This window comes from Exophiala aquamarina (assembly GCF_000709125.1).
Source record: "Exophiala aquamarina CBS 119918 chromosome Unknown aczIA-supercont1.4, whole genome shotgun sequence".
NCBI lineage: Eukaryota > Fungi > Ascomycota > Eurotiomycetes > Chaetothyriales > Herpotrichiellaceae > Exophiala > Exophiala aquamarina.
In genome coordinates, this window is record NW_013550584.1 from 3183015 (window position 1) to 3205452 (window position 22438).

Sequence of the window (22438 nt, forward strand, 5' to 3'; positions counted from 1 at the left end):
TGCTTCATGCGAGGTAAGTATATCCTCTGCCAGAGTATCATGCTTCGTGCTGCCAGCTTTAAAGCCTGCAAGAAAATATTGATACCTCCAACAAGCGAATCCGCGGGAGAGAGTCGCCTTCATCATTTTTACCCCTTTGACTTTTTTATCCAGTGTTCCATATCCTGTAAGGTCGGAACGTGTGCAAGTTTTGGTTTTACCACGCCCGTCACCTGTTCCTCCAGGAATCCCTGCTCCAAATCGGAAGGCACCTCCGTCACAGTACCGTGAGGCTGCTCCAGCCGTAGAACCTTTGCTTTCTGAGAGTTCTGTCGCATCTCTATGAGCTTGCCCATGCATGCAGCAATGACAACAAGCAAAGAGTTGACGACGGCTCCCCACTGACCAACATTGATGTTGGATTCATTCGTTGGAATGTCACCCTGCAGAAGGGTGATCTCGTTTAGTATGATATTAGTGACCATCATCGGAAGACAGAAAACGTCAATCAAGAAAGTCAGAAAAAGCCATGGCACAGTAATAGAACAGATCAAAGTCTTCTTAACCGTCCACTCTGTCCTCCCAAGGTAGCTCAAGAGGGCGAAATAGCCTCCATACCAGCCATCCGAAGACGCGTGATAGACCGTCTTGGTGAGCTGGTCCTTATGTCCAGGGTGTATCAGATACTTCATGACGGCCCTTTGACACAATTGTGAGGGATTGTGCTGTTGGGTGTCAAGGCTCAGTGCAGCATATGCCGCAAACTGAATCGGTCCCACGAGAACAAGCGCCAAACCCGTGTATGTATTGTTCAACAGTTGGGAAGGCACCGCCATAATCTCCGACGTATGGCGCATTGGTTTCGAGATCGAGAAACACTTGTACGTGCACTTGAACTCTGGGCTGATGAGCTCAATGGGATATTCCAGAAGCTTGCCTGAAGTCGAGTAACAAGAGGGCTCAGCTTCCGGCTTGGGCGAGTCGAAGAGAACAGCGCGGCCGAAAATCAAGCCTATGCCCACCAACATGCCCCAGCATATCATTATCCACTTCGCATTGGAATATCTCAGGGTTGAACTCCAATGGATCATGCCGATATATCCCAAAGCGCCGGTGCTGAGGATGGCCCATGCAGCCATAATGTCCAAGTCAAACACCCCGGATTTACTAGAGCAAAGTGCCATCATATGAATCGACGCCGTACCAGCATAAGTCAACGCGCTGACGAGCGCGCCGATGATAAGCCATTCTTTACTTCTCCCAAAGATGGCTAAAACGAGCGTGACGTAGTACAACAGGCGAGGCAGTAATCCATAGGATCCTGAGATGGCGTAAACACAGCTTATATGTGAGACTTGATCGCTGGAGTATGAAGTGGGTATTGCGTTATTTGACATGCTCAGTGCATATCTTCCTTATCGGGGCTATTGCTGCTTCAAACCTGCCCGTTGCGCGGGCGCGGTCGGTTAAAACAACGTCAAAGCGGTGGGTAGTCGATTCGGTGTGCGCAAACAAAGCTACAACTCTTGGAAACAAGCGCACTCTACCATACTCGAAGAACTCTCGATGGGTTCAAATATGATGCGCATGAAGTTGAATTGCTACAATCGCACTCCGTACTGCTTTGGAAAAGAGGAAGACAAGCGGACTGAGCAAAGGTAAATGGATGGCCCGTGGGTTGCTTGGTTGGCTGGAAGAAAAGTGGTCATGATCGGCAAGTCCTCCAAGAACACAGACACCCACATCCCCATCCCCACTTAGACTTGCCTTGGACGTTGCATCTACAGGGGCCTGGACACGAGGTTTGGAACGTGACTGGGGGGCCATAACGAGCCCTGTCAAAGGGAGGGGCGGCCCAGCGTGATTCAGTGGTATGTAGTTAGGGTCAGGCGACACTGTCCCATACCTAAACTTGGCATACAAGCATTCCGTACATGGCCTGTCCTGTGTCCTACATAGGCTCCTGGGCCATGACCAACTAATTGACAAATAGGATGTCTTGAAATCCGACGTATTGCTTCATAGGGCTGATAGTTGCATGTACTCTCATTCGACCTTGTTCCCAATCCGTACGAGGTCTTTGTCGAGGCATCTGTACTCCAAAGCTCCATACTTAAACCCAAGATCGCAGTCGAATCTTGACAACCACCAAGTGATGGCTGCTCAACCTAGCACAACGTCCTTCCAGCTAGCAGGCTGGACAGCCCGATGCAATGCCCCTGTCAATATGCGCCCTAACCCTTCTCGATAGTATATACCGTCTCGTCGAGACACCAACATCACATTGTACACTCCGTAATTCCGCTGAGCTATCAAGTCTTCCACTTCGTCTGGCAATGTACCCTCCCATATAGCGAGTTCGTCGTCAGTGAATGTGCTGACCCGCGACACGAGCAAGAACTCCAGTGGTATGCCAACCCGAGACATCCAGGCAGCATCCAGATCGATCGTCCCACACCACCATCCCCTGTCGTCCGCAATTCCTGCTCGAATCAAGCCGGGGTCTGCAGGGGCTGGCCGTACCGTTGACAATGCGCTGGGTCCAGTAAGCCTTTTGCGCAAGGGCGAGATAACCGATTTATGGATGAGCGCGGGAGAAATAAGACTGAATTGGGCTGCAACGGTTCGGAAGTGCAGTAATGGCATCGATTTGCTCAAGTTATGTTGCGAGAGAGGGGGTGGGTTCTCTGGTCGCTCTAGGGGTGGTGGTATTCTCTCGTACTCCTGGCGTGAGAATGCATGCAGGCCAACATTTTGATCGGCATGCCACTCGATCCATGATCGTGCCGGTTCATTGAACTTCCACTGGATCTCTCCAATCCAGCCTGACCAGGACCAACTTGGGAATCCTGATCGGCGGAAAAGCCGCTTCGTGGATTCCCATACCAGTGAGGAATCCACCATTGTTTCCAGTACGCCATAAAAGATCTTGGCCGAGATCCGTTTTTCGAGCACTAGCTGTACTCCTTCAAAAGCGTTCAGAATATCAGCCGGGTTGGTCAGCTCTCTTCGGGTATAAAGCTCCACAGCGGACGTGAATTGAACAAATGGCTTTTCTCGGAAAATCCTGGTTGGCATGTCAATCGAGTCCAGTGACCATCCACCATTGAGAGGCATTTCCATATCTTCGCAGAAAGTGGTTCTCCGGCATTGATAGTAAATACGTCCGTTGACAAATAAGAGACACCGTCTTGACAGCATACGCTCCTGGAATGTCCAGGCACGCGAGTCCCACTGCGATGTCGAGATATAATCTGCCGTATGTTAGCAACAAAACGTGCCATTCAAAGAGAGAACTTGCCTTCCGCAAGATGAGACATCATTAACCTGAGGCCAGGCCGAATCTCTTCTATCTCCTGGTGGAATTTTCGTGACTCTTTTCTCACACCAGGGAGTCCGGCGTTAGCGTCCTTGCCAGAGCCAGCAACCACGGTTAGAGCAGCACGTGCGTAGACCCAATCATCGTGATACTGGAACCCGACGTCGTGCAGGAGGGCGAGACTGTCGGTCCACAGATATCGCTCGCCCAGCATCCGTGTCAGTTGGATTGTGTCCTTGATCGTTCTAGGTAGCTTTTCCTTTTCTAGTGCTCCAGGCTTAGACAATGTCGCAAGATTCTTGCTGGTGGTGAACAACTGGTTGAAGTTCTTTCCCCAAAGGTAACTCAAGGCAACATATCTCGAATTTCGAGGTGCCTCGACGATGTTCATGGTGTTCACGTCAATGGCTCGGAACACATCTTTCGGTGCACCCAGGAGGTCAGGATGGACAAGAGATTCCTCGCACTCCGCTCCATGCGTCGTCTCACAGTCGTGAATCCATCGCCGGAGTTGTTGGGTGTCTAGGAGGTCGGGAGAGGTTATTCGTCTTCCAAACCACTCTGGTCTTGGGGCGTCCTCTGCCAAAAGGACGATATAACCATCTTTGAATGTCTGAGGGTCGCTATAGATCAAGAGCCGTCGTGTTCGCGGTTTGAAATGATGTTCTCCAGGGCGGTCTGGATCCGGGCCCGAATCTTCCAGTCCATCAACAACCCATCGAGCATAACAGGCAGGGTCCTCATCGGCGACGAGGCTGGGAGTTCTCTGATCCGGGGGACGGTCTGCGATGTCTAACACCAGCCTGCAGAAAGGACAGTGGGCTTTTCTTTGGATCTGAGACAATCTGCCTAGATATCTAAATTTCTTCGCGATTTCATATTCGTTGTCTCCCAGTTGGACATAGAAAGATTCGACTTTCAGATCTAGCCGCTGGCAAGTCTCGCAAAGGTAGGATTCTTCTGGAGTGGTCGGGCCATCCTAGCAGCCATCACTTCGTTAGCCAAATGAAGATTACCTCAGGGGGAAACCCGGGCAGAGGGGGGAAGTGAGACTTACAATAGCCTTGACCCAACTGGCTGGGAGGCGACCAAGATGTCTGATACGTTTGGTAAGATTGATGAGCGAGGCATTCGAACCCTCAACAGGTCTAGTAGTCGACATCTGAGTGCATTTCGTGGTTAGCAGGGGAAGGGACGTTCAGGTCTTGGGAGGAGACACAGCTCGTACATACATGTGAAGATGCAAGGGAAACAAACGCATGCGTCGGGGAGGGCATTTTTAGTGGGGAGGGCATCGGGGTTGTGAGCGTTAGCGGGCTCGGAGCGCTTGATGACGAGTGGCTGTGCGGGTGCTGTGGCGCAGGTAGTCGAACGGGAGCGGGCGCGGGACTCGGAGGGTGCTTGGAGGCCTTCTCGGGCCCCTCGGGCGCTGGCTCGCGCCTGGATACGGGCATCCCGGGCACTGGGCGAGGGCACTGGGCACTTGCTGCGGGAGGGGAAGCCAAGCCAAGTCTGGGTTTAGTCGACAAGCTTAATCGTGTCATTGCACTTGCGAGTCAGTTTCTGGTGCCATCGTCCCTGTATTGCGTACGGAGTGCTTCTCAATACTGCCCACTGGAGGTATTGGTCCTGAAGCACTTTCTACAAAGTCTGGTTCTTACATTGAGATATGAAGACGGGGAGAGCGACCAAGAGCTTTTGTGCTTCCCTGAAATGACTCAGCGCGACAAGGCCACTGAGCGTTGTGCCTCACTGCCTAGCCATCTCCCCGTTCACCAGCGACCCAAATCACCAGATCGCCAATCATTCAGCTGCCACAATCTTCTCCAGACCTCAGCTGCCGGAAAGGGCATAATCTTTCCGTGTTCTGCCAAATTGAAACAGATTCGGAGTCGAATGCCCAGTCAGAGGGGTCACTGGACAAACAAACAACCTGCACCTAGTCCTGACGACTTGGTACAGCGTATCCAGGTAGGGGCCAAAGCGTCCGCGGCACAAGCCCGTCGGCCCTGACGTTTGTTGCCCACAGGGCTCTTCTTGAGGCCACCCTCGCTTGAAACCTCGAATGCAACCACCCTCGACCTAATGAGAAGGAGCCGAGCCTTAAATCCAGGAACTAGCCAATCGGGTGTGCCAGGTTGCAGCTAACAGCAGAACCGCTTCGGCCCTTCGCCTGTCTCAATACTTTGTTGTCCCAGTTCAACATGGATTTGGCCACTCTGTTTACCTTCTAGGCTGTTGTCGATCTACTTCCCAAGTAAAGTGCTGCGGCTTGATGCAGAACCGGACAAATGACATGCAGATCGGACCAGTCGAGCCGCCAGGTGCGGACAGAGGTTGGGTTCCATTCGTGGCTCGAGGGGGCCCGATGTTTCATTGGGTACGATCTTCGGAGGCTGAAAAAGAGGTTGACCTAAGCGGCGCCATGCAGCCACGAGTGAGTTGTTCAAATCACATAAGTACATGATGTGAGGGAACCTCCCCACTTATCAGGCTGAGAACTCTTCTCCGTTCTTCTACCCTCCTTGCCCCTCGCACCCTCTTTCTGCAGCCATGCGCTGGATAGAGAAGTTTGATGATTTACGTCTGGACATAGTTGGTATCATCGCCGTGCTCGGAGAGGGATCTGTGACAAGAAACGCGCAAGTCACCGGGTTGACATGGTGGTCAACCATTCCAAGGCTTCTCCCAGCGCCACAAGCATTACTTGAACATGAACGAAAATATCGCCTGCCCACAGCCACAGGAGTCGTCGCTGGCGCGTACTCCGGTACGATAAAGAAAGAAATCAACTTTTTTGCCCAATTACTACATCCAAAACAACTGGCGGACTACGAGGTCGAGCTTGTCCAAGTAACGCGACGAAAGCAACAGGTGCGTTCATTTGGCCCGAAACAATACGGCCCGTTGTTCTTCGTCTCGTGGCTAGGGTTTGCCATGGCTACGGGACTGATAGCTCTGTCCGTATACTACAAAGATGGGTTCTCCTTGTTGGCGACCATCATGCTTTCAATGGTGAGTTCGTTTGCGGGATTGGGCACGCATTGGGATTTGGTGTTTCAGGAACCCACCCTTGATGCTAAGCGTGACAAAACGTTGCCTAGAAGCGATGTGTTGATATATTATCCAAATGGAGCCATCCGAGTTATTCGAGCGGAATCTGAAAAGGTGGCACGACTATATTTCCAAACAGAGCATGCTGAATATATCATCGATGGTGAGTGAGAGACTCAATTGAGATATCTTCCCCATGGCTAACAGTTTTCAGATACGCCTTATCGAACTTTAGCTTTGCTCTCAACGATTATGCTTATGGGCGGAGTGGTGTCACTAGCCAATTCTCAGAACATCCTTCAAGTTGCCTTTGTAGCCACATATTTCACGCTGAACGCGGTGTACTGGGCGGTGTCTGCGTTGAATCCGTTCACATTCCATTGGCAACATGCTTATAAAGTTGACGTTCTTCCAATCAAACGACCGACAGAGCTCAGCACGGAGCAAGATAGACTGGGCGGAACTGCCGAACTGAAAATGAAGGTCAAAAAGTTGTGGCATCGCTTTCAAAATGCGTGGGTACTCTCCAAGAGACAAGATCGGGCTAAGACAATGGTCCCGACAGAAGCAAGAAACTTTACCGCAGCATTATGGACAGCAATCGCCTTGACAGGTACAACTCAATGGTTGAACGAAGCGACAGCCATAGCACCCATGAACGATGTTTGGAGGGCTTGGCTTGCAGAGGCTGAGGAGCACATTACAACCTATGATAAATGGGAAGGACGCTTCAAGCTCCACCGACGGCCCCGCATTGCAACGGGGTTGGATTGGACCTTCACAGCAGCGACTTCGAAGCATAAAGAGGAAGCCTTGCAAAGACGGCAAATCATGATCGCGTCGTGGGACTATCAAGGCGCGCTCACCAGGATCCTAGCCGAGTATGCAGGACAGACCCGAAAACCCAATCCAGATGAGACTGAGGACGAGGATGAGGTGGATGAGCTATCTTCTGCTTCCGAAAAGAGTACTGCTTTTCCGAGGCCAGTCCTTGAAGTGTAAGGATCGGCCGGGAATGAAGGGTGCCAACTGGAGGCAACCAGGATTGAGGCCAAGCGAGCTTGACCAAGGCTAAGAAGATCGTCACACACCCCAGAAGGCAAGTCGGCTGTCTTGTTGAGAGGACTGAGGTCCACCCTGTCAGTACAGTACACTGGGAAGACAGTAACACTTGATGAGAAATGAGCTGGAGTTTCTCATGATCCTAAGCACCTCTTTCAGCCTGAAGACGAGTGTGAAGATTACGCCGAGGGTTTATGGCATACCACGATCTGGTGCCAATAATAATATTAATAAGAACTGCGGTGCACCACATACAGAGTATGTGCCGGTGAAGCAGAGTGCCAAGCATGTCGTCATTGCCCCTCGTAGCGCGTGTCTCTCATGTGCCAGCCGTACGTCGCAGCGACAGCCTGAGCCGAGGGGTTGGTTCGCCCAATGGCCCGTTTCCATGAAGTTGGCAATCCTGCAATTCAGCTTCACATCCTATTCTGCCATCAGATATATACTCTTCCTTCTGCTCACATCGTTGCCATCCATCAAAAACCATCTTCATCAAACCAACAATTCTGCTCCAACAACCTAGAACTTATTCGGCCTTGCTTCGTTACTACCCCCGCAATCCGAAACCCAGGCACCAATTACTATCATCCACCTCTTCAGTCAGAATGCCTCTCTACAATGTATTGTCCCTCCTGTCTTGCCAGTATCCATCCAAACTGATGTTATCTCCAGGTTACACTAAAAGAGAATGCCTCGCCCGAGGAACTCAATAAGGCCAAGGAAAAGGCGAAAGCAGACGGTGGCAACATCAAGCACGAGTTCACTCTGATCAAGGGCTTCACGTAATGACAATTCCCCCCTTGGTACTCTGATGAGCCCATTAGCTGACTGTTTGTCGCCTCTGCAGTGTCGAGTTCCCCGGCGACAAAGTCGGCGTCCTGCAGACCAACGAGCATATCCACGTTGAGCAAGACCAAGAGGTCAAGACTCAGTAAAGCATGGGAGCGAGCTTTCCACTTATAGCATGACCAGAAATCTTTTCTGGGCATCTGCGAACTTTTTGGAACGAAGAAATGGCATCTTATTTCACGAGCTTTGGTTCTATACCCTCGACAACTCACGGCGGCAATTCAACTAGACAAACACACTATTTGCATGGAAATGGCGCTGTGGGACAATCCATGGGATGAACTAGAATTCAGATACTGAGCTTGATTGACGAGGATAGAATTCAAGTCTTGAACAAATAAGCTTTCTCTTTCTAACCTTGCTTGCCTAGAAATCCGTAGCCCGGCCGTTATATGTCCACTCGCTGGTCGGGCCCCATCTCAACGGCTCATTTTTTGGACCACCGACCTCGCCCGTCCTGGGATTGACATCGCCCTCAAACTCCGGCTGCGCACGTCGCACGACGTCGGGGTGTAGTTCCCCTCCTTTGCCTCTCGCCTCAATGACCCGGTCGTACTTGTCCTTGAAGATAGGCTGATCTCCATCCGCGGCTTTGTTACCACCTTCAGTGGCGATCTTCTCAGTCCTCGCTTCCACCACCCCCTGTGCATCTTCTGTCTCGCCTAGTGACGAGTGAGGGGATTGGTTTATCCGTGGTGGCGCTCGCGGCGTAGAGAATGCACCCGTTGATGCTCGCTGCAGCGAGTCGAAGATGTCTTGCTCCTCCTTCGGCAGAAGTGGTGGAGCGGGTCCGCTACGGAACGACCCAAAAGACTCGAATGAGCCGCCAGATGAAGGAGGCCTTTTGGAATGATCGCTATCGTCGCTATTCTTGAGGGGCGCGCCCGTGCCGAATGCCCTGCGCCGGATGTGGTATCTGCATGAACTCGTGAAAAGATGTGCCCGGGGAGCAGCGCTCATCAGCCGAAGCGGACGGACTTGAGGATTCATTGTGTATTACTTTGACAGCTTGTGGGTGAGGGATAGTAGTAGGTTGTACCTCGTCAATTCGGACGTGAAGCTCTGGTCAATCGAAGAGGATTTTATCTTGGATGGCAAACCTGCCCGTCCTTATTCTGTACTCACAAGCCTCTTTCCGGCCTCGGAAGCAAAATTGGAGAAAACCGTCCCAGCCACAAACTTGAGGTCGAGTGGAACCCTCAGAGTCTTCTTGGCATTCACGTGATAAAAGCCAAAAATTCACTGGGCAGAATTGTGCCTCCGACTGAAACCCGAACATTTTTTTAATCCTGCCTTGCGGACTCACCGACAGCATTCACATCACCCACCACTCGCCACAAAGCCCGCAACCATGCCTCAAAACGAGTATATCGAAAGATGGCAGAAGCAACATGGCAAACGTCTCGACCACGACGAGAGAGTACGGAAGCGAGAGGCCAGAGAAGGCCATGCGCAGTCTGAAAAGGCGCAGAATCTGCGCGGTCTGAGGGCCAAACTGCATCAGAAGAAGCGACATGCCGAGAAGATTCAGATGAAGAAGGCCATCAAGGCGCAAGAAGAGAAAGATGTCAAATCGGCCGCTCCAAGCGAACCGTCCTCCCAACCACTGCCCAGTTATCTACTTGACCGATCACAAGCCAACAATGCCAAAGCACTATCAAGCGCGATCAAGAATAAGAGAGCCGAGAAGGCCGCGAAGTTCTCGGTTCCCTTGCCCAAGGTGAAAGGAATCAGTGAAGAAGAAATGTTCAAGGTGGTCAAGACCGGCAAGAAGACAGCGAAGAAGAGCTGGAAGAGGATGATTACCCAGCCAACGTTTGTCGGTCCGGATTTTACGAGGCGACCGGTCAAATACGAACGCTTTATTCGCCCGATGGGTCTGCGATACAAGAAGGCCAATGTCACACACCCTGAGTTGGGTGTTACAGTCCAACTTCCGATTATCAGTGTGAAGAAGAACCCGCAAAATCCTCTTTATACCCAATTGGGAGTGCTCACTAAGGGCACGGTGATCGAAGTCAACGTTTCTGAGCTTGGACTGGTCACCACGGGCGGTAAGGTTGTCTGGGGCAAGTATGCACAGGTTACAAATGATCCGAGTCGAGATGGCTGCTTAAACGCAGTGTTGTTGGTGTGAGCATGTTATCTCCACAACCCGAAAGGTTTCCTTCATAACGCAGGAGATGTTTTCAGAGTTCACAGCGTTACTCGTCATGTTGACCGCCACCTTACTCGAGAACCCGTTTCACAATTCCTCTGCAAAGATACTATGATCTTGGTACCCCATAGCCTTGACAGCGATCTTCGCACTCTGCAAGACCCTTGCTTTCAGACTCATAGTCTGACCAGGCCTCTCATCTCAATAGGCAGAATTATTAGTAACAACTCTGAGGGCCAGTGATACAACCACTTACAAACGTTGGTAAACTTTGCCATCACTCCATATGTTGCCTTGAATTCAAATGGCTTCAATCGGCTCCATATCTGGAAAACCTTATCTGGTGGCAATGGGATGAAATTTGGAATGCTCCACAAGAACTGGTATGAGATCGTGTCCTTCCTCTTGCCTGGGTCGGGATTTTGTGCGGAAGCGACAGCAAAAATGGTGTCTGCTACGAAGAGAGTGGGGATTTTGGTATTGGGGGTTGCAGAATGCAACACCATGCTTCCATCGAAGTGACCTCCACATATCGCAGCTGTCAGTCCGGGAAGGAGCTCAGTGTAAGGCTCTTTCAACAACTTTAAAGTCGCAGAAGAAACTCCTTTTCTGTTGGCCCAAACCGAGTCGACATCGGTGATATACACGGGGCATTGGAAGGTGGCAGACCAGTCCGCCCATGTGCTAGAAGAAAAGGATTAGCCTCCTCCCGTCTCCGAAAGAGAAGTCAAGGTCGTGTACGAGTACGAGAGCTGGGAGGACTCACGTGTAGAAATGCGGATGAGAAATGATGATGAACTTCAACCCGCCGAGTTCACTGACCTTTGCAGGAGCACTGAGTGTCAACCGTTGCAGCCACGCCAACAAGCCCACAATTTTCGCACCGCTCCTGTGTTCCTCAGCTTACCTTGTCAACAGTATCTTGATCTAGATACGCCACTATATCCCAAAGGACATTTCCATGTGGTGTCTGTATCAAACACGCCCGCTGTCCAATACCGAACTAGAGATTATCGCCATATGTCAGCTTTCTTAGCCTGACACGCAAGGATCCCCGATCTCAACTGTGATCATATCTCGCGGGGAAGTATATAATTACCTACTTTCGGCTCTGTCCAGATCTCAATAACATTCTCGTCGTCCTTCGTCGTCTCAAACACATTCTTGAGATTTCCCTCCGCTTTCAGCTTCCCCAGCGTCGTGAATGATTGCCCCGGCGGGGGAACATATTGTCTTGGATCCTATATTGTCGAAACATGTAAGCGAAGCTTCGTAAGCCTATTTTCGTTTCCGCTTCGCGCACGCAACGCGTTTGTAACGATGTCCGTAGATCCTAGATATATCTGGCCATGGAAAAGGAACGAGGTATGCCCACCTCACAGATTCTACATTCCGATTTTCCGGCTGCTTCATCCTCTTCGTACTGCGCTCCACATGCTGTGCACAGAAGCAGGTCGTCCGAGGTCGCGAGCTTGATCGCTGCTGTGGGCGTCGACATGGACATGGTGGTGCCTTCTCTTCCGCGTCGTTTTGCTTGGTTTGAGCGGTGCAATGCTTTACTGATAATGTGTATGAACAATACTCCCTTTGCAGTGAAGATGACAGGGCCTACCTACGCACAGCAGATCAGTTGCCGAAGCAGAGACAGGGAATAGGTTCTCTACTAGGTGTACAAGCAGAGTTGTGGATCGATGTCAATGGCTTAAGAGTGGAGTGGGAAAGTCGGACTCTCATTTCGCAGCGAGTACGACCGGAGAGAGGAGCGGGGAAGCACGTAATTAATTATTCGTAGAGTAGGCTTGGGCCTTAGTGCCTTGGCACTTGACGTATACTACATAATTACTACTTACTCAGGAGTCATTAGTTGTAATAGCTCGTAGATATAATTATTAGTAGCTCCCACTGGCAGCGTCCGGACACAAGATTTCCAGAATGCTTCTTACTATCAGGGTATTGTATTAACTATGGGCACTCCTTGAACCATGTTCATCGATGCCCGAAGGCTACACAGCATGGGTCTACACGGTTACGTTTACCCTAGGCCACGAAGGAGAATTGCGACAATTTGGGTCTGGTAAACAATACCATAATTGTTCATAGTGATATATAAACTCCGAACATTACGGTCTCTGACTGGCGGGGATGACATCCGAGATTGGTAAGGACTGATTGGACTAAATGATTGGGACCCGCAGAGCTTGCCTATTTGGTTCCTGCATGACTGTGGCGCGATGGTCACGTCTTAGATTCTCACACAGCCCTATCTCAGCAGGATTGTGGTGACAGATTCAGCAAACTTCCCTCGCTCTTCATTCCAGTTTCGAAGATGTTGTCGGCAATTTGCATGCCCAAGGGCACACCACCGTAGTACCGCGTGTCCTTTCCCACGGTGGTGCTGGTATGAAACCAGTTCATCTCCTCAACTTCACGATACTTTGTTGATCCGTCAGCATCACATTGGTACAGTTGTTTATAACACTTCGGTCTGTAAGGATTCGTGTCGTAGCCAGGACCACGTTTCGGCTCATTAAACTTGTCTTTGCCAGTTGCAGGTGTCTCCCCATCGGCGTATGGATGCATGATATCATATCCCGCAAAGGCGTCAAAATGCCAGTGCACGCCAAGCCAAATGCGGGAGATCGCATTACTATAGATCGCATGCTTCATTGACTTAAAGGTCAAACTGATGCGGGTGCGAACATCCCCCGGTTGATCCTTCAAATCTACGGTCGGGATGTAGGCCTGGTAGAGTTCACGGCTGATACCGTTAAGCTCATCCGATACAAAGGTGAACCCTAATGTATCGTTCCCACAGATAGGAGGATTTGAAGGGGCACCGTTAATGTTCGATGCTTTGTTTGTGGTTGACTCCTCGCTCTGGCCTGTAGGATCACCCTTTTGGGTATCCAACAACGCCGAAATAACTGGTCCAGTACATCGTTCGTGATAGAATCGACGAACAACCTGGAAGGCTGCTGCACCAAATGTTGCATGACCTGAAGGGTAGGCTGGGAAAGGAGGCTTGAAGCCGCCTTCGTCGCTGTTCGTCGCGGGTGCGCCTAAAACCTTCCAGAAAGGCCGTGCCGCACCTTCTGGTGCTGAATCGCCCGGATGCTGTCTGACTCCCGACAACGGGCGCCAGACTTCGTAGGCGTATTTCTCGCGCCAGCAAAAGACACCAGCATCGGACATTGCGACGTTCGCGAGAGCCAGCAGTCGCGCAAAATCGGCATTGTTGCGATCGGAATCGATCGGTTGTTTCGCCTTGTCGAAGGCGACTTGGCGAATGATCTGGTTATAGAGACGAGGAGGCGTGCCGATGAGTTTGACTCCATCGTAAGCCCAAAACAAGGCCTCAGCGGTTTGAGCCGGGCGCCTGCGGGTTGATGGGAGGCCCTCCGCTCCTCCCATTCTGTACACATCTTCTAGAGACTCAAGGTATTGGTTGTATCTGACATCATTGCCCGACAGGGGGATGGGATATCCAGGTTTGATGTATGGTTCTGCTATTTTGAAGTCTTTTGTCGCTGCCATAATAGTGGCTGTTGTGCCGTATTTCGGCCCATGGTATGGGCGCATTGCCTTATTGCCCAGGTCTGGGCGAAGCCTGACAGGATGGGATGGGTCATCATCAAACGCAAAAGCTTCACCTGATTTCGGCTTATAGTCTCCTGAACCAGCGCCGATGTCAGTACTCTTGACTTCGTGTTCGATGAGAATTCTGTCAGCAACCTTGACTCCATGTTGATAGCCTTTGGATCCGACGTTCAGCCCATGGAAGTCGGTATAGGTGTTGACATTTGTATCGATGAAATCAGCCAGACTCTGCGTAATCTGTCTCGCTTGGCTGGGGTCTGATCCAATAGGATTTGGCTTATTTGGCTCGGTATACAACTTGCGTAGAACCCTGATGGCAGCCCCAGCGACGGCATCTTTCGCCTCCTCACTCGTTGGTGCCTCAGTTTCCCCAATTCTATTTTCATCTAGGTACAATGGGATGTCCGGGAGAGTTACAACCCCCGTATGTTCCTTCCAAGGGAATACCCCAAAATATGCATCATGTATCGCAAGGTGAAGAATCGCTAAGGCTCTTGCGGAGACTGGCGGGCCGTCCTGCGGCCCGCCAGGTGCGAAAGTGTGCACGATACGGTTTAGGTCAAGACCCAGATTGTTCCAGAACAGAATGTAGTTCTTCTTGAAAGGGCGCGCCTTGACATCCTCAACCACTTTGGGAAGTTTAGGTAGAGCCATGACACAAGTGGTGAATGTGTGGAAATGGTGTAGCCTGAGCTGGCGAGAGGATGTTCAGTAACGCTGGAAACTGTCTCTACATATATACACCATCAAAGATGCATCAGAAGTCAAGCATCCTGATACTCAGTATCCCGTATTCAGCCGCAGCTGATCTCTCGTTCGAAGTGAAATGCCTTTGGCAGGCCCTGCTGCTGTATCACCCTGATAAGTTTGGATTCTTGCACAGCTGATTGTCTTGTAATTATTCATGTGGCGTGTGTCGGGGACAGTGTATGGGAAGATCGTCTGGTTCACAAACCACGAAGCCCGTATCCGTGCTGCCTTGGCGCAAGAACCATGTCCACCCTCCACAGGGCAACCCCAATAGCAATCGGGCAAAGGACATTCTGCAGCTCTGCAAAGGCCTAGAACTTCGCTTGCATGCTAGCCAATTTCGACAGATCAGGAACGGCCATGAAGATCAGACCGAGTCCCTTGAATGTCTCAAAGCTTTCAATGAGCTGAATCCCGTGAATCAGGCTGCTCGTATTAAAGACAGCTGCTGCTGCTACTCGCCTCTGCAATTGCCTTGCGACGACCAAGGTAGTCCACCTGGATGCGCCTCAGCTGAACTCAACCTATCTCTTGGCAGTTGCTGGCCACCTGACATCGAAAACTTTGCAATAAAGGATGGTGAATAGTTCTCACCGACAAAGACATTTTACGTGATCGGAGCAAGGTCCTCAAGCTCTGCTGGGTAGCTAATTTAGTCCCCAGCCACCAAATACGCCAAGCACAAATTCAACATGTGCTGAATGTCCACAAAACCCAAGAAATGTCGAGATTGCGAGCCAAGCTGCAAAGGCCTGCAGTGGGTGGTCTAGAGCCGGCCTTTGGTTCATTACATGGCCATAGATCCGTTTGGATGAGGTTAGTGCCGCATGAAAAGTGTCGGATCTAAAGCATATTAGAAGATGGCAGCCTTGTCAATTCTACGGATAGAAAAGGTCGCCATTGATCGCCGGCCAACAAAATATCTGCGTTTCGTGCGATAATCTCTACATGTACCATATTTCTACAATGGAATCGTGAAAATGCCCAAATTTTGGAAGTTATATGGTTCACAGCATGCAAGAATTCTGCACAAGGCGTGTCACACTCTCCTCACATGAGCGGATAATAGCTTGGGCCGATCCAGTATCGAAACGCAGAGAAATGGGCGCCTACCCAGGGGCAGATTTTTGATGTAGGGATCACCAGCCAACCCGAGTTGAATGACCGTGGTGGCAGGAGGTCCGGGCGCTCTGCGAAATTATGGCAATGCAAGGAGCAAAATTTCCGAGGCAAGTTGTTCCTGGTCGACGGCAAAAGCTGACCCATTTGACTTTTTCTCTCGGCGACGGTTAACTAATCTAGACCTCTCTCCCTTTTCCCGCTCTACTTAGCCTTAGATAGGGCATTAGTTATTTCATATTTTTAAGCTAGTCTAGAGCCGGGGAACGGATCGAGGTTTCGCATCCTTCTAGTTGATCGCCGCTAAATGAGCTTACACCTTAGCTTCGCGGAGTTTAACACCAGAGTGGGGTTTAGACAAAAAGTCGATGCCAATCACGGTCCATTCCTCAAAGCCCAGCCGCAGGTCAAGAGCCTGATAAACTTAGGCTCTACCGAGCCGACCCTAGACTTCATTAGGTCAGCCTTGGCTTCAACTGCTCGTCGCTCAAGGTCAAGTGAAGGCAGCATCGCATGCCTGAGTTGAATGAAACTGAGGTCTCAACTCTCCAATAAACTCCAGGCAGGACTCAAATGTATCGTCTTTTGTAGTGTGCCGACAGTAAGAAATTACCAAGGCGTGGCAGTCCTGCGCCTGTTGTAGAGATGCAGTCCCACATCACCTATATGCATCATGCAGCGTTTCCAGTAGTTTGACATAAGATTTCGGAGGACCCCGAGAGCGTGTTGGTGAAGAAGGTCCCACCAAATGATCCAGAATCCACTGAAGATTTTCTTGCAGACTTCTGGTTCAACATTTTCTCGACGATCAAATCGAGGGCCATGAGCTCAATGGCGGCTTTATTTCTGAGGGAAGCCATACATTAATTTGAGACAGCATTTGATCCTAGCATGAAAGGAAACTGTCGAAATAGGGTAGCCAAGCCCTTAATGTTAAGTTTTGATTATAGTCAAGGCTTTAAACGCCCTGGTGGAGCTTGCCACCTTTCGGAAATCCCAACGCCGCTCTCCTGCGTAGATGGATTGGCATTTGCGCTCGTAGATCATCACCACTTAGTGACTAGAGAAGGAGAGTAAAATAAAAGACTCCAGCCACTTTAGGACAGCGCCGGAGCTTCCCACTTCAGAAACAAGGGTGTGGGAAATGCAGTACATGATCTATCGGGTAACGACGACGAGCGGGTCCTAGGCATTTCCCATGGCAGAAGAACTGTGTAGAAGTTGTGAAATGCAGTTGCAGCTGGAGCCGAGAAATTGAAGCCTGCTCGGCCATACTCTTTGCTGGTTTGTTTCTCATGCCATTGCTCTGACTGGAGTGCTGGATCCGGATCTATACACGATTCGAGCTTGGTTCGTCTGTAGCTAACAAGAGAGGACAGACTTCGCTCATCAGTTGTATGCTCTTGAAAAGAGACTGGAAGGAATCGTTTTCCTTGCTCCAGACCATATAGTATGGGAAGGATGGGGCTGGACTGCTGCTTCCCCTATGGCGAGGTAATGCTGTGGCGTTACAGTGCCTGGACCCGAACAAGAACGAGACTGAAACCTTCGTAAAAGACATGTAAACAGGATTAATTTTTATCAACATTCAAAGCTAGGCAAGCGAGGCAAACCAAGGTGAGCACAATACCCGAAAAACCCGAAATCAAGGTATTACAGAATTCACCGATTCCACGCTGGTCAATTACTGTAGCCTAGTAAACAGTCTCGGCCTTCTCCCCTGAGCCACCGATCCACGGAGGATGTGCCTCGCCCAGACCTACCTCCTAAGTGCCGTTTAAGCAATCATGAAGCTTCATAGAGGGGGTTGGATGGACGACTAATATAAGCTGGCTGATTGAAGCGAGTATCTCTTCCCCACATCCGTGCTATGCTCTCTCTGTCACCAACCTGCCAAGCAATCCTCGCCGCGTCTGCTGGATCTCAGTTGTCGTACTTCATGCTGCGGTGATTTGCAATTGGAATGATTAAAGCCTCATTCAAATAGGATAGGAGTCTATAAGTCATGGCTGTCCTCGGCATCTAGACTTTCCCAAGAGGAACGAGAAGAATCTGACCCAGTCTGTAGTTCGAGTCACGAGTAGTATTGTGTACTGCGGTTAGTTCCTCAACTATTTTGGCCCGACCCTAAGTTGGCTAATATGGCGGCGCTCGGCCCCAATCATCCTCCCTTCCTGTATCTAGTGGAATTTGCGACACAATGCGCTGGCAGGCATTTTCTGTCCCCCTCCCAACATTGCGCAGTCGTTTCGCAGGCGCATCCCCTCGAGAGTTCGAAATGGCGATTGGGCGTAATATTACAGGAATCAGGCGAAGACTCGTCCCTTTCTAGTAAGGCAGGCATACAAACAGGTCTGTCTAGGTGCTGAAGCCATCGACATTTGGTGCGAAGAGTAGTCAACAATCCAACTCGCGTCCTTCGCTTTCCGACAAGGTGGTACTATTGGCCCACCCAAGGTTCTAGGCCAGGAAGGGCAATCGAGGTCAGCAGCCTTCGTATCAGAAGGTAGATCTTATTCCTTGATCGTACTGGTATCTTTGTGTGTTGGGAAATCCACAGGCCGGCTAGCAACTCAAAAACGGTCTGACGTAGCCAGCGCTCACCAGTACTATCGAGATTGATGGTCCAGTACTAGAAGGCGTGTGTTTTTGGCGGGGGTTAAAGATGTATCAGTTTCTGATGCTGTAAGTCGTGCAGATCGATCTGTAACTGATGTCTATGGCGAGATTGACGTAGCGGAGAAAGTCTGAGACGCTGCCTGGTTCTTGGAGTTCGTTGCAGCTGCTCCCCTTTCGAATATATCCCAGGCCTGTTATTCTCTAGTCAAAATCATCTTGGGATCAGAAAGGCAATGGTATAAGCAGCTGGCAACCAGCTGGATAATAATCCTCGCGGCTTGCATGGTGAGTTTGCTTGGGAGACAGTGACTGTTGCGGTGGCTCCAACCGTGACCTTGACATATGGCGGATCGTTACCCGTCGTGACGAAGGAGGCTCTACAAATCTGATATGTCCCCTCACAGAGCAGTAACTTTTTAAGATGCTGGTAGAACTGTTCTGATCATCGTAATTGGAGCAGTATTCCAATCCCAGGCTCGGAGCGTCTTCAACTGCTTGTCCAAGTGTACTCGCGCGAAATATACATGCATTTGTCTGACACCCAATCTCTCCCTGCGACTGAATTCACAGTTGCGGGGAACAGGCAAGCCACGTACCAAACGTCAGTCTCCCTCTTTCTTGAGCTACATCCAAGGGAGTGTTACGGTTGAGAATTCCAGAGAAGCATCTCCCTCCCTCACGTAAACGCGGGAACCCGGCTCATCTCTCATCGCTGATTTACGAAATCCAACACGTCTTCAAGAAACAGGAACGCAATCACGCAAGCGAAGCCCAAAATTCGCACCAATTTTACGATGACTTATCAACATTTCACCTCACTACCTGTGTACTGAAAGAGCTAGACCTCAGTAATACGAAAGCTCCTATAGGTCCTCATGCTCTAAACTGGGAGTCACGTAGAACGATTACGCGACGCGCTCAAGCTGAACAGGTCACTATCCTAGCTACTCTGCTATCTGATTTCTTAAGCGTTGCGGAACGAGAACATCGAAGTACCTAAAACACTTCGCTAAACATACTCAGGATCGTCACTGACTGCGCTGAGTATTAGACGAAAATCTCCACACATTTCAGCGGATTCGGCAGAAATATTCCAATGGTGTATTGTGCTGAGATGCTCATGTTCGGCATGAGTCTAGCGGTAAGATCTAAGCTCCAATACTTGACTGGCAGAATGTAAACTGCTGAAAACAGGTCGAAAGGGGCTCGGAAGTAAAAGAGATCGGATCGGGATAGAGAGGACTTCATCGTAGGCAATGACGCAAACACTCAATAATCAAGAAAATCAACCGTATCGCAATGCTACAAGTCGCTCATCGCTCTCTAGGACGAGGCTCGCAACTATATACTCGTACACGCATTCTCTGTGCTGTAGGCCGTTACTCATCTCATGAACACGGCTGAGCTCTCCATGAGAGTGTGCTGCCGTCTCATTCTGTACCTGCTTGTCTATGCTACTATGATGCTATGTTACAAGAATAGCTATGCCATCTGCACGCTCAGCCTTAGCCTAACGTCTAGGCACCCTTGGAATCATGCGCATTTAACCATGTTACACTGCTTTGCTGACTTCGATATCGGTTCTTGTTCTGCATCAGTTCAATATTCTGCACGTCGCTGACCCTAGAATCAATCCTATCAGGAATCGACAAGAAAATATCTTAAGATATAAAGGATGCTGCTTCCAAATCATCAAGGGAAATATGACGTGATAGGGACAAGGGAGCAGAGCGATGCAACAGGGTTTGCGGATAGATTTGCTTCAGCAGGAGACGAGCGAAACAACTCTGCAGGGAGTTAGCGTTGATGCAGGGAAGTGGAATAACAACAGGAAGAATAAGCGAAGTAATGAAGACGCTGCTTCAACAACGTATTCGCAGTCCGATGCAGCGCTCAGCCACCAGTGAAGTGGGAAGAAGAGAGAGGTAAAGCGTTCTGACTGACAGAAAGACAGGTTGGGAGAGAAAGATAGTTAACAATGACCCTGAAAAGACCCCTTGATCATTCGATTGAGACACGACTGCATGTCGTCTCCCTGCCAGCTGAATCCGTGCCGTGAATCGCGCATTTACTATTTGGTGCCAAGACCGTTTCACTATCGTAGTACTACCCTATTCTAGATTTAGATAGGGATTGTCATATTCTCCATCCGCGAGCCTCTTTCGGATTCTTTCGCCCAACGTCCGGCTTCTCTCTTGCTCCATCTCATTGTGTAAACCATCGTTCTTCATGTTTTCCACCCTGACGAGGAGTGTTGACGGAGTCCTGTTCACGTACTTGATCTTGTCAGTCGGCTGGTACCGAATCGTGGATTTGGTCTCATCGACCCGAAGTCTGGTCTTTCCCGAGACGTGTTCCGGTGTGGGTAATTTGTCCCGACACAGCGAGAGATCCATGAGATTGTGGTAGAACCCCGCCAATTTCATTTCCCATGCCTTGGGTGAGTCTTCATACTCATCTGTGGGGACCCATGCCCCAAATCCATCGTGGACCAGTTGGCGGTGGGTCGACTTCCACATGTTGTTTGAACGGAACCGTTGGTCAATTGTGTTGGGGTACCCGTCAGCCAGTTCGTTCACTCGATCTCTGAAGTTTTCAAGATGGATCCACCCTATGATGAAGTCGAGAAGGTGTTCCGACTCATCCCCGAGGATTCCAGGAATCGCCAGCACCTCAACTCCCTCACCGTCCAATTCAGGAGCATCGTACACCAGTCTGTATAGCCTGCTGAAAAATGGGGCTTCTCCGTCGGCGAACTCGAGCTTGTCGTTGCCAGGCTCACAGCGTATGTTGAACCATTTGGAATCTGAGACGTCGATATCCGGGCCCGCGTCCTCGTGCCTTTTGAATGTGAGCCGCCTCTTCAGAAATGTATTATCGGTCATGATGGTGCCTGTCCAAGCGTCTATCTGGATATCCTCGAGCATGACGTCTTCGTACAGCGTCGGGATCGGATCGAGTCCGCACCATGTGCCCGGGCCATTTTCGGCAAAAAAGTAGTCTGTGAACGATGCCAGCTTCATCGTTATCCTGTCGTGCTCACCTGTCGAGTCTGGCCCAGAAATCTCGATGTGAGCTGAAGGGGAGCCACCGCTGGTTACACCAGCAGCTCCTTGCCATGAATTGACATCTTGTTGCAAAAGTAGCCGCAACTCTTCCAGACGCACTTCTTTGAAGCGTGACCCACATTCCCTCATGACCAAGACTACCAGCTCGCGATGCTTCGTCTGATGAATCTGCAATACTTCTTCCGTTGTTGGCTGATGTCCAAGAGTTCTTGGAAAATCCGCAAGTTTTTGCGCCAAAGCTCTCATTTCATGCTTCACCGCCGCTGAAATGTCGGAATTGGAATCCATTGTCCAGGTCTCGCGTTGCCAAAATTTTGTGCTATCGTGCAAGTAATTTACTGACACTACGATAGGCCGAACGAGGTTAAATTGGCCGTTTAAAGTCAAGGACAATCAAAAAATGGTGAAGGTACACGATCCTCTGCTCATATACCTTACAGGAGTCTGATTCGCAGACGTCAAGGATATGAAAGTATCCTGTTGTGTTTTGGCAAACCCTTTCAGCCTGCCTCGGACCTCCCGACCATTCACTCTGCGGCCTGACCAACCAGTCAAAGAATCATTCAGCTGATGCCTCTACCGAAGTTGATGTCCAGTATCATCCCGTTGAACGAAGCAGTACGTAAAGCACGACTATGTGGAGCTGGTACAATCACGGGTCTAACCCGATTTCCCAGGAACGAACTTCACGCTTTGAATACGGCAACAGCTGATCCAGCGGCCAAGGACGCCATGTTATAAATCTGCGTTTTGGAACAGCAGCCACATGGTGTCTTGGAGGGGCGACAACTTCTCTACTGGAACAAAGCAACGCGCCATTGGACAAAATCAAAGCAAACTTGAAGCCAATGCAGAAAGCATCGT

At 50.2% G+C, this 22438-nt stretch overlaps 9 protein-coding genes across 9 annotated transcripts; 3 read left to right on the forward strand and 6 right to left on the reverse strand.

The window, feature by feature from the left end:
* Positions 1–128: 128 nt before the first annotated feature.
* Positions 129–1376, reverse strand: A1O9_06257 (uncharacterized protein; the record flags this gene model as incomplete). The annotated part of the gene is made up of 1 exon (XM_013405467.1): positions 129–1376. One exon carries the CDS (start codon positions 1374–1376, stop codon positions 129–131), a length of 1248 nt encoding a protein of 415 aa, XP_013260921.1.
* A 766-nt stretch (positions 1377–2142) lies between these two features.
* Positions 2143–3102, reverse strand: A1O9_06258 (uncharacterized protein; the record flags this gene model as incomplete). The annotated part of the gene is made up of 1 exon (XM_013405468.1): positions 2143–3102. One exon carries the CDS (start codon positions 3100–3102, stop codon positions 2143–2145), a length of 960 nt encoding a protein of 319 aa, XP_013260922.1.
* Positions 3103–3263: 161 nt separating this feature from the next.
* Positions 3264–4460, reverse strand: A1O9_06259 (uncharacterized protein; the record flags this gene model as incomplete). The annotated part of the gene is made up of 2 exons (XM_013405469.1): positions 3264–4277; positions 4356–4460. The coding sequence occupies 2 exons, from the start codon at positions 4458–4460 to the stop codon at positions 3264–3266; spliced, it is 1119 nt and encodes a 372-aa protein (XP_013260923.1).
* A 1391-nt stretch (positions 4461–5851) lies between these two features.
* On the forward strand, positions 5852–7354 carry A1O9_06260 (uncharacterized protein; the record flags this gene model as incomplete). The annotated part of the gene is made up of 2 exons (XM_013405470.1): positions 5852–6515; positions 6567–7354. 2 exons carry the CDS (start codon positions 5852–5854, stop codon positions 7352–7354), a joined length of 1452 nt encoding a protein of 483 aa, XP_013260924.1.
* Positions 7355–8019: 665 nt separating this feature from the next.
* Positions 8020–8349, forward strand: A1O9_06261 (uncharacterized protein; the record flags this gene model as incomplete). The annotated part of the gene is made up of 3 exons (XM_013405471.1): positions 8020–8034; positions 8087–8196; positions 8262–8349. The coding sequence occupies 3 exons, from the start codon at positions 8020–8022 to the stop codon at positions 8347–8349; spliced, it is 213 nt and encodes a 70-aa protein (XP_013260925.1).
* Positions 8350–8629: 280 nt separating this feature from the next.
* On the reverse strand, positions 8630–9253 carry A1O9_06262 (uncharacterized protein; the record flags this gene model as incomplete). The annotated part of the gene is made up of 1 exon (XM_013405472.1): positions 8630–9253. One exon carries the CDS (start codon positions 9251–9253, stop codon positions 8630–8632), a length of 624 nt encoding a protein of 207 aa, XP_013260926.1.
* Positions 9254–9614: 361 nt separating this feature from the next.
* A1O9_06263 (ribosome biogenesis protein n) lies at positions 9615–10400 on the forward strand (the record flags this gene model as incomplete). Its single annotated transcript, XM_013405473.1, has 1 exon — positions 9615–10400. One exon carries the CDS (start codon positions 9615–9617, stop codon positions 10398–10400), a length of 786 nt encoding a protein of 261 aa, XP_013260927.1.
* Positions 10401–10508: 108 nt separating this feature from the next.
* On the reverse strand, positions 10509–11925 carry A1O9_06264 (uncharacterized protein; the record flags this gene model as incomplete). The annotated part of the gene is made up of 6 exons (XM_013405474.1): positions 10509–10621; positions 10678–11105; positions 11188–11243; positions 11329–11424; positions 11525–11662; positions 11797–11925. 6 exons carry the CDS (start codon positions 11923–11925, stop codon positions 10509–10511), a joined length of 960 nt encoding a protein of 319 aa, XP_013260928.1.
* Positions 11926–12686: 761 nt separating this feature from the next.
* A1O9_06265 (uncharacterized protein) lies at positions 12687–14672 on the reverse strand (the record flags this gene model as incomplete). The annotated part of the gene is made up of 1 exon (XM_013405475.1): positions 12687–14672. One exon carries the CDS (start codon positions 14670–14672, stop codon positions 12687–12689), a length of 1986 nt encoding a protein of 661 aa, XP_013260929.1.
* Positions 14673–22438: the final 7766 nt, after the last annotated feature.